The sequence below is a fragment of the Mobula hypostoma genome, chromosome 22 (genome assembly GCF_963921235.1).
Source record: "Mobula hypostoma chromosome 22, sMobHyp1.1, whole genome shotgun sequence".
NCBI lineage: Eukaryota > Metazoa > Chordata > Chondrichthyes > Myliobatiformes > Myliobatidae > Mobula > Mobula hypostoma.
Genome location: NC_086118.1, coordinates 49593026 through 49613483, shown reverse-complemented (window position 1 = coordinate 49613483; position 20458 = coordinate 49593026). Strand labels below are relative to the sequence as shown.

At 39.3% G+C, this 20458-nt stretch overlaps 1 protein-coding gene across 1 annotated transcript in view; it reads right to left on the bottom strand.

The window, feature by feature from the left end:
* rptor (regulatory associated protein of MTOR, complex 1) overlaps positions 1-20458 on the bottom strand; it is a 500247-nt gene that overhangs the window by 207117 nt on the left and 272672 nt on the right. Inside the window, exons 14-16 of the mRNA XM_063030532.1 lie at positions 10051-10125; positions 8208-8273; positions 5755-5946 (exon numbers count right to left, since the gene is read on the bottom strand). Coding sequence (XP_062886602.1) covers positions 5755-5946; positions 8208-8273; positions 10051-10125 — 333 coding nt within the window. The remainder of the gene's footprint in view (positions 1-5754; positions 5947-8207; positions 8274-10050; positions 10126-20458) is intronic.

The window sequence follows — 20458 nt, the reverse complement described above, 5'->3', positions numbered from 1 at the left end:
GTTCACCTCTAATTCTTAGTCAGAGTGGTGAATCTGTGGAATTCGTTGCCAAAGGCAGCTGTGGAGGCCAAGTTAATGGGTGTATTTAAGGCAGAGGTTGAAAGATTCTTGATTAGCCATGGCAGGAAGGGATATAGGGAGAAGTTAGGAGATTGGGGCTGAGAGCGAAAATGGATCAGCCTTGACGAAATAGCGGATCAGACTCAAATAGCCAAATTCTGCTCCTATATCTTATGGTCAAAGTTCATGCTCTTTTGTTTCAGTACACCCACGCTGAGAAAAAGACAATGTGCTTTCCCCTCATGAACTTATTTACCAAACGTTTACCAGAGTATTTCTCAATCTCCATCGTTCCAGGCAATAAAGTCCTAGTCTAAGCAATCTCTCATTATTAGGCCCCCAAGTCCAGGCATCATCCTGGTAATTTTTTTCTTCAGTTTTTCTAGATTAATAGCATCTTTCCTATAATAGGATGATTAGAACTGTACATGATGCTCCTAATGTGTCCTGGTGGGCAATATAATGAAAGTTTTCATTTTTCCAAATCATCTGAACAATTTGTAAATATTTAATGATGCTGTGAGAAAAAAATACATAGAAACATTATAAGTCTAGACAACAAATGTAGAAAATACACAAGATTCACAATAGTTAAAAAAGGTTTCAGCAAGAATACTTAAGTTGTAATGTTGTAGCTATAGTATTAGACTGACACCTCAGAAATAACATCAATTCTCACTGTAGCCAAATGCAAAACTAAACGTTCTATCAGCACCAGCAAAATGCTACAATATCAATAAGTACCAGTTGGAACACCATTTGCCACTATTGTCTGGTCAGGTAGGTGAACAAAATTAAGGATTGTGGATGCCTTTGACAATATATCTTAAGAAAGTAATTTTAAAAGTTAAACTACAGCAGAGAACAAGTTTAAACAAATTCTTTCAAGAAACCAGAGAAATATCAATAAACAAGTAGACGACTAATTTATTTGAAACATGAATTTCATTCCAAAATATAAATCCAAATTTTAATCACTGATTCACAAGGGGTTTCTTAAGACGAGTTCAAATAAGTGGGTAGCATAGTCGTGTAGTGGTTAGTGTAACACTATTACAGTGCTAGCTGTAATATCGGAGTTTAATTCTGGCCGCTGCCTCTAGGAGTTTGTATGGTCTAGACCACATGGGATTTCTCCCTCATTTCAAACACGTTTGGTTAGGGTCAGTGAGTTGTAGGCATGCTATTTTGGCACTGGAAGCACGACAACACTTGCAGGCTGGCCAGAACTATCCTCGCTGATTTGATTTGACGCGAAGGATGCGTTTTACTATATGATTCAATGTACATGTGGCAAGTACAGCTTATCTGTATCAAATCCTTACTTCTGCAAGAAACTTTAATAGACTTTGTTAAGTTTTCTGGTCAAAGTGACCAATTGTAAAGAAGCATTTAATCATTTTTAATATCCTCCAGTGGAATATCTTTACATATTTATGGTTCAGAAAGGTTCAAATTGAGTTCTCGTGTCAGCACGTACAAATAATTCAAATCTCATTTTCTAAAGGTCCAAAGGTTGGTGAAATCTGTCTGTGATAAGCTTGATTCATTGTATGTAATGCTATATGTATTAATTTCAACCCAGAAATGTAAACAAAGATTTTATATTGAGATACTATTTTTTTGTGCAAACTCAGGGCATCTCAAATCATCCTTACAGTGAACGAGGTATCTTTGAATCTGCTTTTGTGAAAAGGAAGCAGCACATCGAAACATACAGTGAAATGCATCGTTTATATCAAATCAAATCGGCGAGGATCGTGCTGGGCCATGCTTCCGGCGCCAACATAGCATGCCCACAAATTACTAACCCCAACCCGTACGTCTTTGGAATGTGGAAGGAAACCGGAGCACCAGGAAGAAACTAACACGGTCACATAGAGAGTGTACGTGTTCCTTACAGACAGCGGTGGGAAGCAAACCCCAACATGACAGCCTGTGCTGTAAAGCATTGCGCAAACCGCTGGGCTGCCATTCCGACTAAGGAAATTGTCCCTAGTGTGTCAGTAAGTGGTAGAATCTGGAGAAAGTCAGTTGGAACGTGGAAAGAATAAAACCTTCCCCCTCCTTCTTGCTCTGACTTGCCATTTTTTTTCCCCAGTCCTGATGAAGGGTCTCAGCCCAAAACGTAGACTGTTCACTCTTTTCCACAGATGTTATCTGGCCTGCTGAGCTTGTGTTTGCTGCTTGGATTTCCAACATTAGCAGATTTTCTCGTGTTTGAGAATAAAACCTGGACTTAACGTAGGATTAGTGTAACGTGGCCTCAGTGAGCCAGTCGGGCCCATTTCCACACTATACCTTTCTATGCGAGGACAAATGGAGTTCGAATCTCTTCGAAAAGACAATACTTCATTGCACTGCAGTGGCTGAGAGGCAAATATGCTCACAACTGGCATTTACATTCCAAAGGAATATCAGATTTATGAGCGAATTCCTCGAATGACAGACCTTTGAAGTGAGAGCACAGGAGCGGGCCTTGCTCACTACACAAGATAGGTAAAGGTGACTGCAGCATTGTGTATCCAAACTAGAACAACATAGCTTCCCTTTACGCAGAAGGGGCTGCCAGAAGCAGATGAGGTCAAGTCAAGTCAAGTTTATTGTCATTTTGACCATAAGCTGCTGGTATAGTACACAGTAAAAACAAAACAACGTTCCTCAGTGTGATGGTGTTGGAGATGCTGCTCCCGATCCAGACTGAGGTCTCCCAGTCAGGAAGTCTAGGATCCAGTTGCAGAGGGAGGTGTTCAGGCCCAGCAGTTTCAGCTTTCCAATCAGGTGCTGAGGAATGATTGTGTTGAATACTGAGCTGAAGTCTATGAACAGCATTCAAATGTAGGTGTCTTTTTTGTCCATGTAGGTGAGAGCCAGGTGGAGGGTGGTGGCGATAGCATCGTCTGTTGAGCGGTTGAGACAATATGTGAAATGCAGGGGTCCAGTGACAGGGGCAGCAGGTCTTTATGTGCCTCATGACGAGCCTCTCGGAACATTTCATGGTGATGGATGTGAGTGCAACGGAACTGTAGTCGCTGAGGCAGGACACTGAAGACTTCTTTGGCATGGGGACGATGGCGGCAGCCTTGAAGCAGGTTGGAACGACGGTGCTGCTGAGGGAGATGTTGAAGATGTCAGTTAGAACATCTGCCAGCTGGTCTGCACATCCTCTGAGCACTCTGCCAGGAATATTGTCTGGTCCAGCAGCCTTCCGTGGGTTGACCCTGTGTAGAGTTTTCCTCACATCGGCCACGGTAAGGCACAGCACCTGCTCATTGGGAGGAGGAGTGGTCTTCCTCACCACCACGTCATTTTCCACCTCAAAATGAGCGCAGAAGTTGTTCAACGCATCTGGGAGGGAGGCATCACCAGCACAGGCAGGTGATGTTGTCTTGTAGTTGGTGATGTCCTGAATGCCCTTCCACATGCGTCGCGTGTCACCGCTGTCCTGGAAGTGGCTGTGGATTCGCTGGGCGTGTGCACGCTTTGCCTCTCTGATGGCCTGGGACAGTTTGGACCTCGCTGTTATTAGGGCTGCCTTGTCACCTGCTCTGAAGGCGACGTCATGGGTCCTCAGCAGCGCACGCACCTCCGCGGGCATCCATGGCTTCTGGTTAGCGCGTGTAGTGATGGTCTTGGACACAGTGACATCATCGATGCACTTGCTGATGTAGCTAGTCACTGGTGCCGTGTACTCCTCTAAGTTGGTAGAGTTGCTATCGGTTGCAGGCTCCCTGAACATAGGAAGGAATAACAGAAGGATGCAAAACACACCTAACTAAGTGACAGTGGTTTTTATAACTTTAAAGTGTCATCGGTTGTCAGCTTGTACTTTCTATTGACTTTTGACTCTACTGTGAATGGTACATCTGTAAGGAAATCAAACATACAAAATTTACCAAATGGTCAATATCTGTAACTTGTACCAATTCTGTCTAACAATAGCATTTTTCTGTCCACACTTCAGAACAGTGTGGCGACAGGAGCCATATTGTTCTCCTTGTGCACAAGTAAAATAAAGCGTGGTTAATTCATAAGAGTGCATGTGTTCCGGGTCCAGTTATTTTATTTTATTATCAGCGATGACAGAGTTTACAGAGAACGATGTGAGAAACAAAAACCGTCCAGTGAGTAGCAGCTATGTAGACAATGAGAGAGGTGAGGGAAGAATGGGCAGATTGGAAGGTGACAGTAACTTAAAGAGCTACATGTTACAACAGTGGTGTGCAGAAGAGCATCTCCAAATGCACAACACATTGAACCTTGAAAAGGGTGGGCTACAGCAGCAGAAGACTACATCAGCTTCCACTCCTGTACCTAATAAAGTGGCCACCAAGTGAGTATCTCTGCTGCTTGTGGGAATTTGCTGCATAAACAAAGTGTATTATTGCTCTACGTTACTGAAGTAATTACTCTGAAAATATTTCACTGCCTGAAATCCTGAGGTCATAGAAGACTCTCTAGGATTACAATGTTTTTCTTTCTTTGTTATCCCACAGCCTGAGCATCCCAAGGGATGAAAGGGAAAGCACCCTTCAGTCAGACATCCATTGCTAATCAGCAGTGATCCTATCAACTGATAACAACATTCACTGGACTTACAAACAGAACAACATGTCACAGGATGGCTACTAACTGTGTACCACCATAATAAAGCAGTAAAGCAAAACCAGCAAGAAAAAAATTGTATTATGCCAGTCCAAACTGTTGCTATGTTAAGCATTTGCTACCACAGTCTTATACTTTTAGTTTAGAAAACATACGATGTTTGGCAGAAAAAATCCTAAAGTACACGATAGTTTAAAAGCTCACCTTGTTACACTCTGTCAGAAGAAGACAAACCTCATGGGACATTTTATGGGATTACATTACATGATGAACTATAATTCATTGTACAAGTACAGTTGGGGTGGCACGGTAGTGTAGCCGTTAGCGTAATGTTATTATAGCGTCAGTGACATTTACATACCGATACAGTCTCAGTCAGAGACAGAAATAGGCCGTTTGGCCCATCTAGTCTGTGCTATACTGCTATTCTGTCAAGTCACATCAACCTGCACCTGGACCACAGCCCTATATAACTGCATGTACTTTTCCAAACTTCTCTTCAGGCACCATAGCTGTGTAGCTGTTAACACGGCACCATTACAGTTTGGGGCATTGCAGAGTTCAGAGTTCAATTCCAGCACTGTTGTGTAAGGAGCCTTTGGACGTCCTTCCTGTAGAATGTGTGGTTTTCCTCAGATGCTCTGGTTTCCTCCCACAGTCCAAAGGCGTGTTGGGTATAGGTTAGGATTAACTGGGGTTGTGGGAGTGCTGGGGTGACGTGGATCAAAGGGCTGGAAGTGCCGACTCCACACTGGATGGGCAGACAGATGGACAGATAGATACAGTATATAGACAGATAAATAAATGTTGCAGTCAAACTTGCATCCACCACTTCTGCTGGCAGCTTATTCCACACTCACAACACCCTGAGGGAAGAAATATTTCACCTTTCTCACTTAACTACACTTAACCTATGACCTCTCATTCTAGTCTCACCCAACCTCATTTACCCTGTCTACACCCCTCATAATTTTGTATCCTTGAATCAAATCTCCCCTCATTCTCCTATGCCCTCATTTAACTTATTTTCTGATTTTGGCATTGCTATTTAACTCACTGGAAGTAGCAACCAGGTTTAGGGTCTTTTACCTCAGGTATTGGATCTGAGAGAAGACTGTACAACTTCTCATGTGCAATGTCCCTTACACCACACCAGCGAGCAGCATCAAAGTTCTGCCAGATACGACCCAAACAAATGGCAACCCACTGTCGCAGTAAAGGATGAGGATCACTCAACTGCTCCAGGCAGATGGCTATCAGATTACCCTGTAAACAGGCTTCCTGCAAAAAAGAAAATGGAAAAACATCTAAACTGCTAGAAACCTGGCATTTCATTAGTTTCACAATTTGCATAACTTATCTGGAATTCCATACGTTCAGGTAACAGCTTCAGAACTGTCACTGCAAAGACCATCAGAAATAAATGCATTGGACCTGGGTCAACTGGAGAGCCAACTTTTTACAAAGAACCTGTGTTCACATGAATCTACTTTGGATGGTTTAATAAAAATATTAAATAATTTTATTTTATACCATTAAGTAAAATGTTCATGAAAAAAATCAAAATATTCACACCTTTTCAACACCCTTTAAAGATGTGGCATTTGTGCAAAAAATGTCTTTATCATTTCCTGTCAGACTCACTTTATGTAGACACTCTTGTGTCTAGCGTCACTTTATGAACATACAATCTATGTGTTTAAGCTATCCTATGTATCTATATTTATTGTGTTTTTTTATTATGGTGTTATCTTATTGTGTTTTTTTTTAAACGTTGCATCAGATCTGAATTAACAATTATCTCATTCTCCTTTACACTTGTGTACAGGAAATAACATTAAACAATCTAAAAGCTTGAATCTTAGTCAAAAACCGAATGGGGGGGCACTGAATGAGGACATTTTTGAATTTCTATAAACTGCTCTGCAGTAGATAGCAGAACGTGGGAGTCATTCTGCTGAAAGGACCAAAAATAAAATAAAATGTTTGTCCTGGGTATTTGCAAGAACAAATCTAATTTAGAATTAGATTAGGTAAGAGTGCCCATCTCTATCTTTTAACAAAAAATTAATCTGGGGTAATAAGAACTAGAATTATAATAAAACCTAAAGGAGACATGATTAGCCAATAACCCATACTGAGAAACTGGGGAGGTGCATCTACTAAACTGGAAATGGAAAGTACGAACTCTAGCTTCAGCAACACATGTGGTCAAGTGGCCTCACGGGACACATGGCAAATCCCTGCTTCAACTGATGTAGCAAGGTGCGGTGGTAGGAAAAGAAGTAATCAAGCCACAGTAAGCATACTGCAAAATCATGAGATAAAGGCACTTGAAAATGCAGGGAGAATGAGATGCAGATTCATCTCCATGTTACCTGGAGCACTGTCATTTTGTTTCACTGGATTTAAGGTGAAACAGACAAATGTGCAGATGCTCATATTCGTGTGAAGAGTGATTATTATGAATGCAGGGAGTGTTTTTACTAAGTTAGATAAAATTCCAATGGATAAACCTTAGAGGGTAAAATGAATGTAACAGTTTCAGGAATAGTGCTATTCAAAAGTAGCCGAGTTAACACAACTTCTCTCTTGATATTCATAAAGAGAAGTATATACTTCGTTCAAAAATGGGCAGGATAAAAGAGCAAGTGTACTGAATATTAATATGGAGGATGCATCATGCTGTAAATAGATCCAAGGAAGAGGTGGCAAACAAAATAATTTATTTTTAAAATGGATTTTTACTGGGCAAATTTTACTTGCAAGCTTTTTGGAGAAATGATCAAGAATTTCTTAAAGCTTATAAATTGCCTTGGGAAAGCATAAAAATACTCTTGGAGATTGAAACAGAAAAATCACTGGAAAGAAAAAGATGTACATTTGGTTAACATTTATCATAATGGTCTACAGCTATTGTGGTATATATTTTATAAGAATAACTTTTTATATGTGGCTTAATCAGTCACATATTGGCTTTGGTCAGAAGGTTATGACTGCTTCAGGTTCATAGCATAATTTTAGATTGACAGAGTGGTGCATTGCCAGTGGAGTGATGCACTGCTAGAGTGTCAACATTTGGAAAAAAAAGTGTTTAACTGCACTGCCCAAGTACTCCCTATTCTCTGGATGAAAAATAGTTTATTGTCTTAAGCCCAAAGCAAGCTCCTTTAACTTCTGACATGGAAGAGAATGCACACAGCTACCAATGATCATTTGTTTCGGTAAGATGAGGCTCAGCCTTGTACAACAGGAACCTAAACTGTCTGAGCTTTGAAACATGGCATTGGTTCAAGAAAGAGCAGGGAAGATATCTTTGGTAATCTTGCAAATATTTCTCTTTCAATAAGTAACATTAAAATAGATTATCACTGCTTTAAGTAGGAACTTGACATGCAGCAACGTACTGCCATGTTTCCTGATGGTAACAGTGACAAATCATCAAAAATATTTCACTAGCTGTAAAGAATTTAAGGATGCCTCAAGGTCAAGAAAGCATAAAGTAAACACATCAGATTTTATTAAATTTAGCTGTAACTTACCTGTCCTGTATTATAGCTGTTGACAATTACAGCTAAAATAAAAGCTGCCATTGTTCTGTGTTCAGCCTAAACAAAAAGAAACTTAAATCAGCACAACCACATAAACAAGTAATTGTGATATTCACTGTTTGCAAAATATAAAATAAAGTAAGAACTAGGACGAATTAGGCCTCTAATCCGTTCCATCCTTCAAAATGACCACCAATGTTCTGTGTCAAGCTGCACTCCAGTAATAAGAAGTTGAAGACACTCCCTGTAGCTAAAACCACATTTCCCCTGTTTTCATGCTTTTGCACGTTTTTGCTTAACATTCTAGAATCAGAATCAAGTTTAATATCACTGGCATATGTCATGAAATTTGTTGGTATGTGGCAGCAGTACATAGTAATAAAACTATAAATTACAATTAAATATATATATTAAAAAACAAGTAGAGCAAAGAGAGGGGAAAAATACTGAGGGCGTGTTTATGGGTTCATTTTCTATTCAGAAATCTGATGGCAGAGGGAAAGAAGCTGTACCTGAAATGTTGAGTGTGTGTCTTCAGGCTCCCGGACCTCCTCCTTAATGATAGCAATGAGAAGAGGACATGTCCAAGGTGGTGGGGGTCCTTAAGGTTCAATGCTGCTTTTTTGAAGCATCACCTGTTAAAGGTCCCCTGGAGGCTACTGCCCATAATGGAGCTGGCTGAGTTTACAACTTTCTGCAGCTTTTTCCAATTCTGTGCAGTCGCCCCCTTCATACCAGAGATGCAGCCAATTAGAATGCCCTCCAGGGTACATCTGTAGAAATGTGTGAGTGTCTTTGGTGACATACTAATTCTCCTCAAACTCCAAATGAAATATCGCTGTTACCATGCCTTCTTTATAATTCTAAAATCTAGTGGCCAGAATTACACAAAGCTACACGAGCTTACACAATTCTGTCAGAAGAAATGTGGTAGCACATCTATCTGTCGATTGTTCTGACTTTACTCTGCATACCAAATTGCCACAGGTCTTGCAGTCCATAATGTAGAATCAGAAGCAGTTGATATGAATGAGAGAAAAAAAACAATTAAAATAAAATAGAAACTTGATGGTCAGCAAGAAGGCAAAGGGCACTTTTCTGTGTTGTATCACTTCATGGCTCTAAAATAAATTTGTTAAGAACTTTAGACCAACCTGAAACTGAAAAGATGCATACAAAGTCAAATTTCCAATTATTGTTGCTACCTTTCAGTTGTGTATGTATTTATCTATGTATTTTTCATTGCTGCCATCAGGAAGATGATACGGGAGCTTTTCAGTGCCATCATTAACACCACCAGGTTCAGGAACGGTCATTAACAGTCATCAAGCTCTTGAACCAAAGGGATAACTTCATACAACTTCACTTGCCCCATCACTGAAATGTTCCCACAAGCAATGGACTCAATTTCAAGGACTCTTCATCTCATGTTCTCAATATTTATTCCTTAATTATTTATTATTATTATTATTTCTTTTTGTATTTACACGGTTTGTTATCTTTCGTACACTGGTTGAACAGCCAGTTGGTGAGGTCTTTCACTGATTCTATGATGGTTATTCTTCTATTATGGATTTATTGTGTATGCCCATGAGAAAATAAATCTCAGGGTTGTATATGGTGACATGTATGTACTTTCATAATAAACTTACTTTCAATTAACTTTTAACTTTAAATGTGTTTTTGATGACTAATTTATAGAGCAATCACCATTTCCTTGCCCTGCACAACAGAGGTAAAACTCGAATGAGAGGCTTCACTTGCTGTAAAGCAGCAACTGTTGTTTCTTGTTTTAAAGATAGCATTGGCGTAGAGTAATGAGAAAGGAACTCACCGGCATGTATGGGTCTGCCAGAACAGACAGGAAGTATTTGTGGCCATTATCTTTCACTAGATCAGCCTGGCAAGACTGTGAAAAAAAAGTAATCAGCAGTTGATAAAGTCACGAAACAACTCTAGGGGAAGTTTGCCTGTCAATGAAATTGCAACAATAAAGTTATCAGACTCTTCTTAGTATTAGTCAGGTTGATTAACACGTCCACTTATTAACACACCCCACCCCCATTACATACACAGCACCCAGTATCACTTTACGTACATAACATTTACTTGTAACTTGTGCTTTATGGGATTATTTTTATATTTATATTTATTGTGTGTTTTTTTAAAAAGTGTTCTTTATGCTTGTGTTTTTTAATGCTGCTTTAGATCCAGAGCAGCAATCATTTCGTTCTCCTTAAGAATGACAATAAACAAACTTGATTTCCTCTCCTCTGGAATGGGTATACAACATGTAAACTATTTAATAGTCTTCTACTCAAGCAAACAGCTTATGCCAGAATGACTGCTTCAAATTAGCCAAATTTTCATGCTACAATCAATAATAATGCAACTTTAAAGACATAAGACACTGCCTATATAATGATCTGTGTAACTAATGGCCAAGAGATAGAAAGGTGAAGCAGAATTTTGTTTCTTATAGTTAAATAGTTAAATGAATTGAGAATAATGCTTATCTGGACAGTCACTCCAGACTAATTAGACAACTAATCAGTTACTTCCTCAGAATTTTAAACTCATTTGTTAACAGCTACTGAGCACTGAGCCATAAAAGTTCAAGCTAGTCAAAATAGGCACAATAAATAACTCATTTAAAATCATTTAAGAGATACGCAAGAGACTGCAGGTGTTGGGATCTGTAGCCAGAGAACGGTGAATCTGCAAAAATCATTGTGGCAGCCAGGTCATTGGGTACATCTACAGCGGGGGGTGATAGGTTCTGGATTAGTAAGGGTGTCAAAGGCATAGGGTTAGAAGGCAAGAGAACGGGGTTGGGGGGGGAGGATTAATCAGCAATGACTCAACAGTGGAGCACATTTGATGGGCTGAATTGCCTAATACTTTTCCTATGTCTCATGGAATCTGAAGTAACTCGCGTAACTTACTGAAGGTCTATCCATCTTTCAAATGCTTAACCTTATTTAACAAAAAGCAGTTTTGTTGGACATGGAGGGTAATTACAACACAATAATCTACTTTATTACACATAAAAACAATAAAACCAGGAGCCACAAACACAACAGTGCAGTGGACAATCCTTAAGAGTGGATTTATCTTTCACATCATATTTGTAAGCATACTAACTTGGTTACAACAGATATCAAACAGCAACACTGATTAACTACATTACAATAATAGAATTATCATAATAACATAACAGAAGCAGCAATAAGTCAGACTCTCCCTGGAGTTTGCTCTGCTGTTCAATAAGATCATAGACAATCCTCCACCTCAAATCCACCCTCATATTTGATGGCTACAGCCTCCAATATTCAGGGTGGTGGATGAGGTGTTAGTCAAATGCGCGGCTTTATACTGTATAATACTGAGCTCTTTTTGAGTGTCTTCTGGGGCATTCATTCAACCAAATGCAGAGTATTCCATCATGCCAGCATACCAATGCCTTGCAGAGAGGGGGGAAAAGGTCTTGAGAAGTCAGGAGGAAAGTCACTCACCAATGGATACCCAGCTCAATGGACATGGGGTCCCTTTGCCACAACATTGGTATGGCTGCTCTCAGTTGAATTTCTGGTTTATGGAGACTCATCCTCCCCTCCCAGTATAATGATGGTGGGGTACCTGACAACTGTTATGCCATTATACGTCAAGGCTGTTTGAAGGTTGTTGTGGGAAATATACAACCATGATATAGTTGGTAGCATATTGACATGGATTGGCTAGCTAACAACAAATCGACTGTATATATAAATAAACACAAGAGATTCTGCAGATGTTGGAAATCCAGAGCAACACAGACAAAATGCTGGTGGAACTCAGTAGGTCTGGTAGCATTTATGGAAAGGAATAAAGAGTTAATGTTTTGGGTTGAGAACCTTCATTGGAGCCTTGATGAGATTTCATTGAGACCCCCCCCCCCACCCATTCTTCTAAACACAAAAATAATTGAAATTGTTCTTTTTTTTAAGCAGGAGGAATATAAATGAGCAATACCATCTAAATGATTAAATAATGCAAAAGTTTCATGCAGAAGGATCTGGTTAATGATTCACAAAGGTTAATATGCAGAGACTGCAAATAATTAGAATAGCTAACAGAATGTTATCACTTGTTGCTTGGGAGTTCAATATAGAAGTAGGGAGATAATGCTTCAGTTAAATAGGGCATTGGCGAGGCCACAGCGTATAGTATTGGCATCTTAATTGGGGAAAGAATATTAATCATTTGGAAGCTGTTTATCAGACTACTTCTTGGAATGTCTACTAGGTAAATACTCAATGGACTAGGATTGTATCTGCTAGAGTCCAGGATAACATCAGGTGATTTTTCTAAAATAAAAAGACCCTGAAGGATCTTAACCTGACAGAGGATGTTTCTACAAAACAAACACTTAACTTCTTGACTAAAGCCAGAAGAGATTCAACTTCCTTTGCGGATTCTAAGCAGACTAAGCAGTAACCTCCGGTTTTGTGAATGCATTTTTGCCTCAAGTGTGTTGTACCCAGTTTCATGAGATGTAGTTCATTTGTTGTTAGGAACCTGATTTTTTAAAAAAAGATCAAAACTGACAGGAACAAGAACCAAGATTTGAAAGTTTGGCTTTCAAGTGAATCCCCATGATTAACTAGTGCTGAGGTAAAATAGCTTACATTACAATCCTTAATGAAAACATTTACATGCATCTAAGAACTTCTTAAACCCATAAGATATAGGAGCTGAATTAGCTATCTGGCTAATCCAATTTTCCTCTCAGCCCCAGTTTCTTCCCTTCTCCCCGTATGCCTTCATGCCCTGATCAATCAAGAATCTATCAACCTCTGCCTTAAATATACATAAAGATTTGGTCTCCACAGTTGTCTGTGGCAAAGATTCACCACTCCCTGGCTAAAGAAGTCTCCATTCTAAAGGAATATCTCTCTATCTTGAGGCTGTCCTCTGGTCTCAAGAGTCTCCCACCATAGGAAACATCCTCTCCACACCTACTCTATTAATGTCTTTCAGCGTTCAAAAGGACTACATTTGAAATAGAAAATATCAAAGGTGAAAATGGAATCATACTGAATTCTAAAGATCGTCTTTGGAGTCCCACATCATTTGGACATCCTTCAAGTCTCACTCAAGAAAAATAGAGCTTGAGCCAATATCAATGAAAGAATTGTATGTGTATATACTTTAGTGACACAGTGCAGAGTAGACCCTTCTGACCCTTCAAGCAGTGCTGCCCCAGCAACTCCTGACAACCTGATTTAACCCTAACCTAATCATGGGACAATTTACAATAACCAATTAACCTACCTGGTGCATCTTTGGACTGTGGGAGGAAACCGGAGAACCCAGGGAAAACCCACGTATTCCCCTAAAGAACTCTGCAGACTCCTTACAGAGGATACTGGGATTGAACTCCAAACTCTGACGCTCTGAGCTGTAATACTGTCGCACTGCTACGCTACCATGGCGCCCTGCAATGGAGTAAGCCAACTCTTGCTGGTGAAAGCTATGATTTTTCTGAATACCACTGCAGCTTTTCCCAAGCCTTCTGTATTTCCAGAATCCATCAGACATTTTAGCTTACAGTTAAAAGCACAAGAATCACTTGGTATGGAAACACCAATGCCCAAGAAGTGAAAATCCTCCAAAACGTAGTGGATCAGCTCAGTCCTCCCCACTGTTAAGCACATATATACAGAGCGTTTTTTTCATGAAAGCAGCACTCATCAAAGACCTCCACCATCCCGCCATCCAAGCCATGCTCTCTTCTCGTTGCTGCAATCAGTAAGGAGGTACAAGAGCCTTAGGTCTCACACCACCAGGTTCAGGAATTTATTATCCCTCAACCATCAGGGTTGATGAAGGGTCTTGGCCCGAAACGTCGACTGTTTACTCTTTTCCATAGATGCTGCCTGGCCGGCTAAGTTCCTCCAGCATTTTGTGTGTGTTGCTTTAGATTTCCTGCATCTGTAGATTTTCTCATGTTTGTGTTTCTCAACCTATGGACTTTCAAGTACAACTCATGTTCTCAATGTTATATATTACTTATCTATTATTATTTTGTTTTTCCCTTTGTATTTACACAATTTGTTGACTTTTGTACATTGGTTGTTTGTCCGCCTGTGTGTAGTTTTTCTTTGAATCTACTGTATTTCTTTATACTTATCGCAAATACCCACAAGAAAATGAATTTCAAAGTAGCATATGGTAACATATATGTACTTCGATAATAAATTTACTTTGAACTTAGATCAAGCTGATCTGACGTCCGGGTATATTTAATAGAAAGTTATTCCAGTTTGTCAGTTGCTATGCCATGAATACAAACCTTGGAAGAGTGAACTGGTTAACATCAAGATTTAGCAATTTAATATGCAATGCAAACTGCTTGCAAATTACAACAGTTTATACACTCAGTGGCCACTTTATTAGGTACACCTACTCATTAATGCAAATATCTAATCAGCCAATCATGTGGCAGCATCTCAATGCATAAAAGCGTGCGGACATGGTCAAGAGGTTCAGTTGTTATTCAGACCAAACATCAGAATGAGGAAGAAGTGTGATCTTAGTGACTTTGACTGTGCAACAACTGTTGGTGCCAGATGGGGTGGCTTGGGTATCTCAGAAACTGCTGATCTCCTGGGATTTTCATGCACAACAGTCTCTAGAGTTTTCAGAGAATGGCACGAAAAACAAAAAACATCCAGTGAGCGGCAGTCCTGTAGAAAATGCCTTGTTAATAAGAGGCCAGAGGTGAATGGCCAGACTGGTTAAAGCTGACAGGAAGGCAATAGTAACTCAACTAGCCATAATACCATAAGATATTGGAGCAGAATTAAGCCATGTGGCCCATTGAGTCTGTTCTGCATGTTACAGTAACCATGCGCTGCAGTGGAGCATCTCTGAATACACATGTCGAATCTCTATGTGGACGGGCTACAGCAGCAGAAGACAGGAAGTACCTAATAATGTGGCCACTGAGTGTAAATGCATGGACAAGGTGGATAATATTACACTATTTACACGTACCATTGGATTGCAAAGATACTATTATTTGTTATGACTGTTTGGGAGCACAGCATCACATTCGTTGACTGAATCACATGGAGTTCAATCAGTACAACATTTAAAAAGTTAGAGGAAGAAAAGACAAGAGTGATTTGGGAAAGCCTAATATGGAAGCATTATTAATCCCCTAAACAGATGTTTATATGTGGAACAAAAAGAAGTCTTAAATAATAGTTCACTGATACATGGTTTATAGCACTTCCACTAATATTAGTTTTGCTGTAACATCTGCACAAGTTAGAGACTGTAGCTCCAAATTAATAATTGGAAACCCAGTTATATATCAGATCTTTGGCTTTTCATGACAGGATAGGAATTATATTTTTTCTTTCAAGCCATTCCATTCTCAAATTGGTGACTATAAAATTTCCTCATTTGTAAATTAAGTGGCAAATGCAACATCAAAGGTCACTGTGACAATCTGCATAAATTTTGATGACTGCAACAAATACATTGAACTTTCTTTGCTTACCCTTGCCATGCAGAGTAATTATATTAAAAATAAACATGCAAATGCCACAGTCTGGTATCCAGAACTGATTTTTAAGCAACAAATGTTCTTTCATGTTAATGATTCACAGAATCTCCAACAACACAAAGTTGGCAATCTTTAGATTTACATGTATGGTGACAAGCATTTATTGACTTATACCCACATGAACAGAGCGGCTGCATTATTTTACTAAACCATACATTTTACTTGCTCCACTATATAACCTGGCAAAATATACCAACAGTTCAGATGAGAAGTTAATGACAACCTGACTTTTAATTTTGCACTCTACACTGACAAAGAATAGAAATAAGCCAACATTTCAGCATAAATTCCCAACGACAACTAAATAATATAAACATTGAAAATGTTTGTTTTTGCTTTATCATCTTTGTGTACGGATTTTTATTGATTCTATTTTGTCTTTTTGAATGTCCACAAGAAAATGAATCTCACTGGAATATATGGTGAAATGTATTAACTTTGATGATAAATTTACTTTGAACTTTGATACTACTATGTCACAGTTCATACATGAGATGATTATATAAAAATAAATCCTAGAAACAAAACAATTCAAGTGTTAGAACAATCTGTTAATTCTGACAAAATAAATCTTGTTATCAGAATGCCCATGATATTATTTTGGTTGATTTAAAGTATTTTAAACATCAACTCTACATTGTTGCTGTCCCCTTCCACATCAGGCGCATTGGGTGAAAACCTTGCCGTTTCTTTCGCATTTTGTCTGTTTTTAACGAGGACGAGTTGCTAGCTCAACCCAGCGAAGATGGAAAGCGTGCCAAGAGCCGGCCGAATTCAAACCCGGGCCCGCTGGCCTCGAAGTCTGGTGTGGATGTCGTTACACCACCAGCCAGCTAACTCCACACTGATCGTAAAATAAAATCCATAGTATCAAAACAAGTGGCAATGCAAAAAGTGGTTAAGGGGCTCAGAGGAAGGGTATTTGTTTTATCTTATGTAACACATACAAAATGCAGGATGAACTCAACAGATCAGGTCAATCATTGCCCACCCTGACCTGCTGAGTTCGTTTAGTAATTTGTGTACGTGAGCTCCTCTGGATTTTCAGCATCTGCAGAATCTCTTGTGTTTATTGTTTTATCAAATTACAAAGGAGGCTGAGGCAGACAATAGATTTATCTTATCCAGAGCAGCTTTATTCAGGATTTGCCATACTTCCTATTGACGAACTGTATATCAAAATGAAGTGACACAAATGTCACACAATTTCAACTACATTGGCATTAAATTTTAACTCCACTATATAATTTGTATGTATATTGTCCTAAATTAGCAGCAGTAACTGAAAAGAAGCCAGATCCAATCACCTTAAATTCCTTCCACCAATGTTAATTTGGTAAAGCAGTTTACCGAAGAGCTGATTGTGGACTTCAGGAAGGGCAAGATGAGGGAACACAAACCAATCCTCATAGACAGATCAGAAGTGGAGAGAGTGAACAATTTCAAGTTCCTGGGTGTCAATATGTCTGAAGACCTAACCAGGTCCCAACACAGTGATGCAGCTATAAAGAAGGCAAGACAGCAGCTATATTTCATTAGGAGTTTAAGGAGATTTGGTTTATCACCTGAAACACTCAAACTTCTACAGATGTAGCATGGAGAGCATTCTGACTGTCTGCATCACTATCTAGTATGGGAGTGGGGGGGGGGTGGGATGGCACTGCACAGGATCAAAGTAAGCTGCAGAAAGTTGTGAAATTAGTCAGCTCCATGATGGGCACTAGCCTCCATTGTACCCAAGACATCTTCAAGGAGCGGTGCCTCAGGAAGGCAGGAACCCCAGCACCCAGGACATGCCCTCTTCTCATTGCTACTGTCAGGAAGAAGGTACAGAAGCCTGAAGGCACACACTCTGCAATTCGAGAACAGCTTCCTCCCCTCTGCCATCTGATTTCTAAATGGACACTAACCCATAAACACTACCTCACTACTTTTTATTTCTGTTTTACACTAATTATTTCATTTAACTACTACAAAATGATAAATGTTAATCTTTAAGTGGAGGTTTGATATGAAGCAACAGCCCACTCCCCTACAGTGGACATCAATCTGTTAAATAGATTATCACAAAAAAGTAAAGACTTTCACCAGTTTCGTTTCAATTTAGTCTTTAAATATTGCTAGTTCACAAAAATCAACTTGCAAACTGTATAAAGAGAATACTCAAGTTCTGACCACTCCACTTCCAATAATATCACTTCCATAATGAATTTTAGACTTCCTATTACATAATAATATCTAAATGGCTTCTCCTGATTAATAGCAACATCTGCAATACACAATGGTAAATATTTTGATGCTTTATGGCATCACAATAGCACTGAAAGTGATTTTTCTATAGAAATAAATTCCTATTAACGTGGGCTCATCTTGTTGGCTACACAGAGAATGATACTAAGCAGAAGGATCAACCTTGTAAATAGTCTTAAATTGAAGAGATAAGAGCATGACTGCAGAGCAAAACACTTCCTCACTTTAGAGCCATAGTCAGGGCATGAGTGGGGCTGCCCACTTCCATTCAGCATATGAGAACAATTGATGCCAAATGCATTAAAAGAATACAAGCCCTTAATGGAATCGATATTTGATCTAAAATGATTGTTTCAGTTTAGTGTGACTAATAAACAACTCATAATGGGTGCTTACATAACTAAAATATTACCATGATTCAGTTTTCATTTTTAAGTGCAGAGGAAATAAAAACTGTAGATACCAGATGAAGTAAATTTAACATCACGTCACAACTTGTTTCACTATTTTCCACCCTCCCCAGCCAGCACCCACTCCCAACCACCAAGAACTCTAAATTTCAACAATGTGCAATATTTCTCTGAATATCTGGGATCTCTCTTTGTAATTGGGATCCATCGCCAAGAGGCTGGCTAGGATGGAATCAGAATCAGGTTTAATATCACTGGCATAAGTCGTGAAATTTGTTGTTATATGGCACCAGTACATTGACATGCATAATAATAAAAACTGTAAATTATGGAAAGGGGGAGAAGTAGTTCCTGAATTGTTGAGTGTGTGTCTTCAGGCTCCTGTACCTCCTTCTTGATGGTGGCAATAAGAAGAGGGCATGTCCTGGGTGATGATGGATGCTGCCTTCTTGAGGCATCACTCCTTGAAGGTGTCCTGGATGCTGGGGAGGCTCGTGCCCATGACGGAGCTGACGTAAGTTTACAACATTCTGTAGTTTATTTTGATCCTCCACAGTGCCTCCCCAACACTAGACAGTGACTGTGATGCAGCCAGTTAGGATGCTCTCCATCTGTGGAAATTTGTGAAAGGTCTTTGGTGACATACCAAGTCTCCTCAAACTCCTAATGAAATATGACCACTGTCGTACCTACTTTGTAAATGCATCAATGTTGGGACCAGGTTAGATCCTAAGAGATGGTGACACCCAAGCTTGAAATTCTCACTCTTCCCACTTCTGATTCCTCTATCAGGACAGGTGTAAGTTCCTTCTCTTAACCTTGCAATCCACAATCAATTTTTTGGTCTTACTGATGTTGAGTGGAAGGTTGTTGCAACATCACTCAACTAGCTGATATATCTCGCCCCTGTATGCTTTCTCATCGCCATCTGAAATTCTGCCAACAATAATTCTGTTGCCAACAAATTTATGAATGGCATTTGAGCTGTGCCTAGCCACACATTCATGGGTGCAGAGAGAAGTAATCATGGATGCCTCAGTTTCATGTAGAAATTGACCATATTCTAATACTCACTGAGAATGCAAGGAGGGAAAGGAGTGCAGATTGTTGAAAGAATAGACACTTGGAGAATTCCTGAGGTATTCCTATAATCAAGCTGGTGAAGGGTTTCAGCCTGAAACACCGACTGTTTATTCCCATTCCATAGCTGACATGCTGAGTTCCTCCAGCATTTTGGATGTGTTACTCTGGATTTCCGGCATCTGCGGAATCTCTTGCGGCATGTAATCAAGACACGTTGAAGCAGCAAAGAAATGCATTGAGCGACACAATAAAAAGAAATGCAAGGTCAACGGTTAAAATGTCATGGTTACAAAGGGCACCTTGAATGACTTTGGCCTAAGTGGCCTTGCTTCCATATACCATATGAAAATGACCAAAATGCTATAGGCAGCAAACCTTGAAAAAGAGCAAAGAACGAAATAATGAGATATAACTGTCACACAACACACACTTCAAGGAAATTCAAAAATTATGCTTAAGATCTTTCAGCAAAGACAAACTATAATAAGTACTCCTACACTTCAGCATACACAAGTACTCACTGCCAGTATGCTCTGCAAAAAGTTCAAAGAGAAGAAAATTTCAAAGCAGTCAACTAAAGAAGTATGTCAATCCTTCATTCCCCTACAGTGCAGATTAATTAGTATGAAACCCCAACTCGACAGCCACTGTAACAAAATTGTCTAAAAGAAAATACTCAAAATGTTGGTGTGCTGCTAAATCTTAGTAAGAAAGAATATCCTGAGAAATAAATCTTCTGGGGATTCATTTATTTAGGCCATCAAAGTTGTTGTGAAATTCAAGATTCAAGATTGTTTATTGTCATTTTTTTCCAGTAAACAAGTGTAAATGAGAACGAAATGATTATTACTCTGGATTTGAGACAGCAAAAAAATCTTTCATAA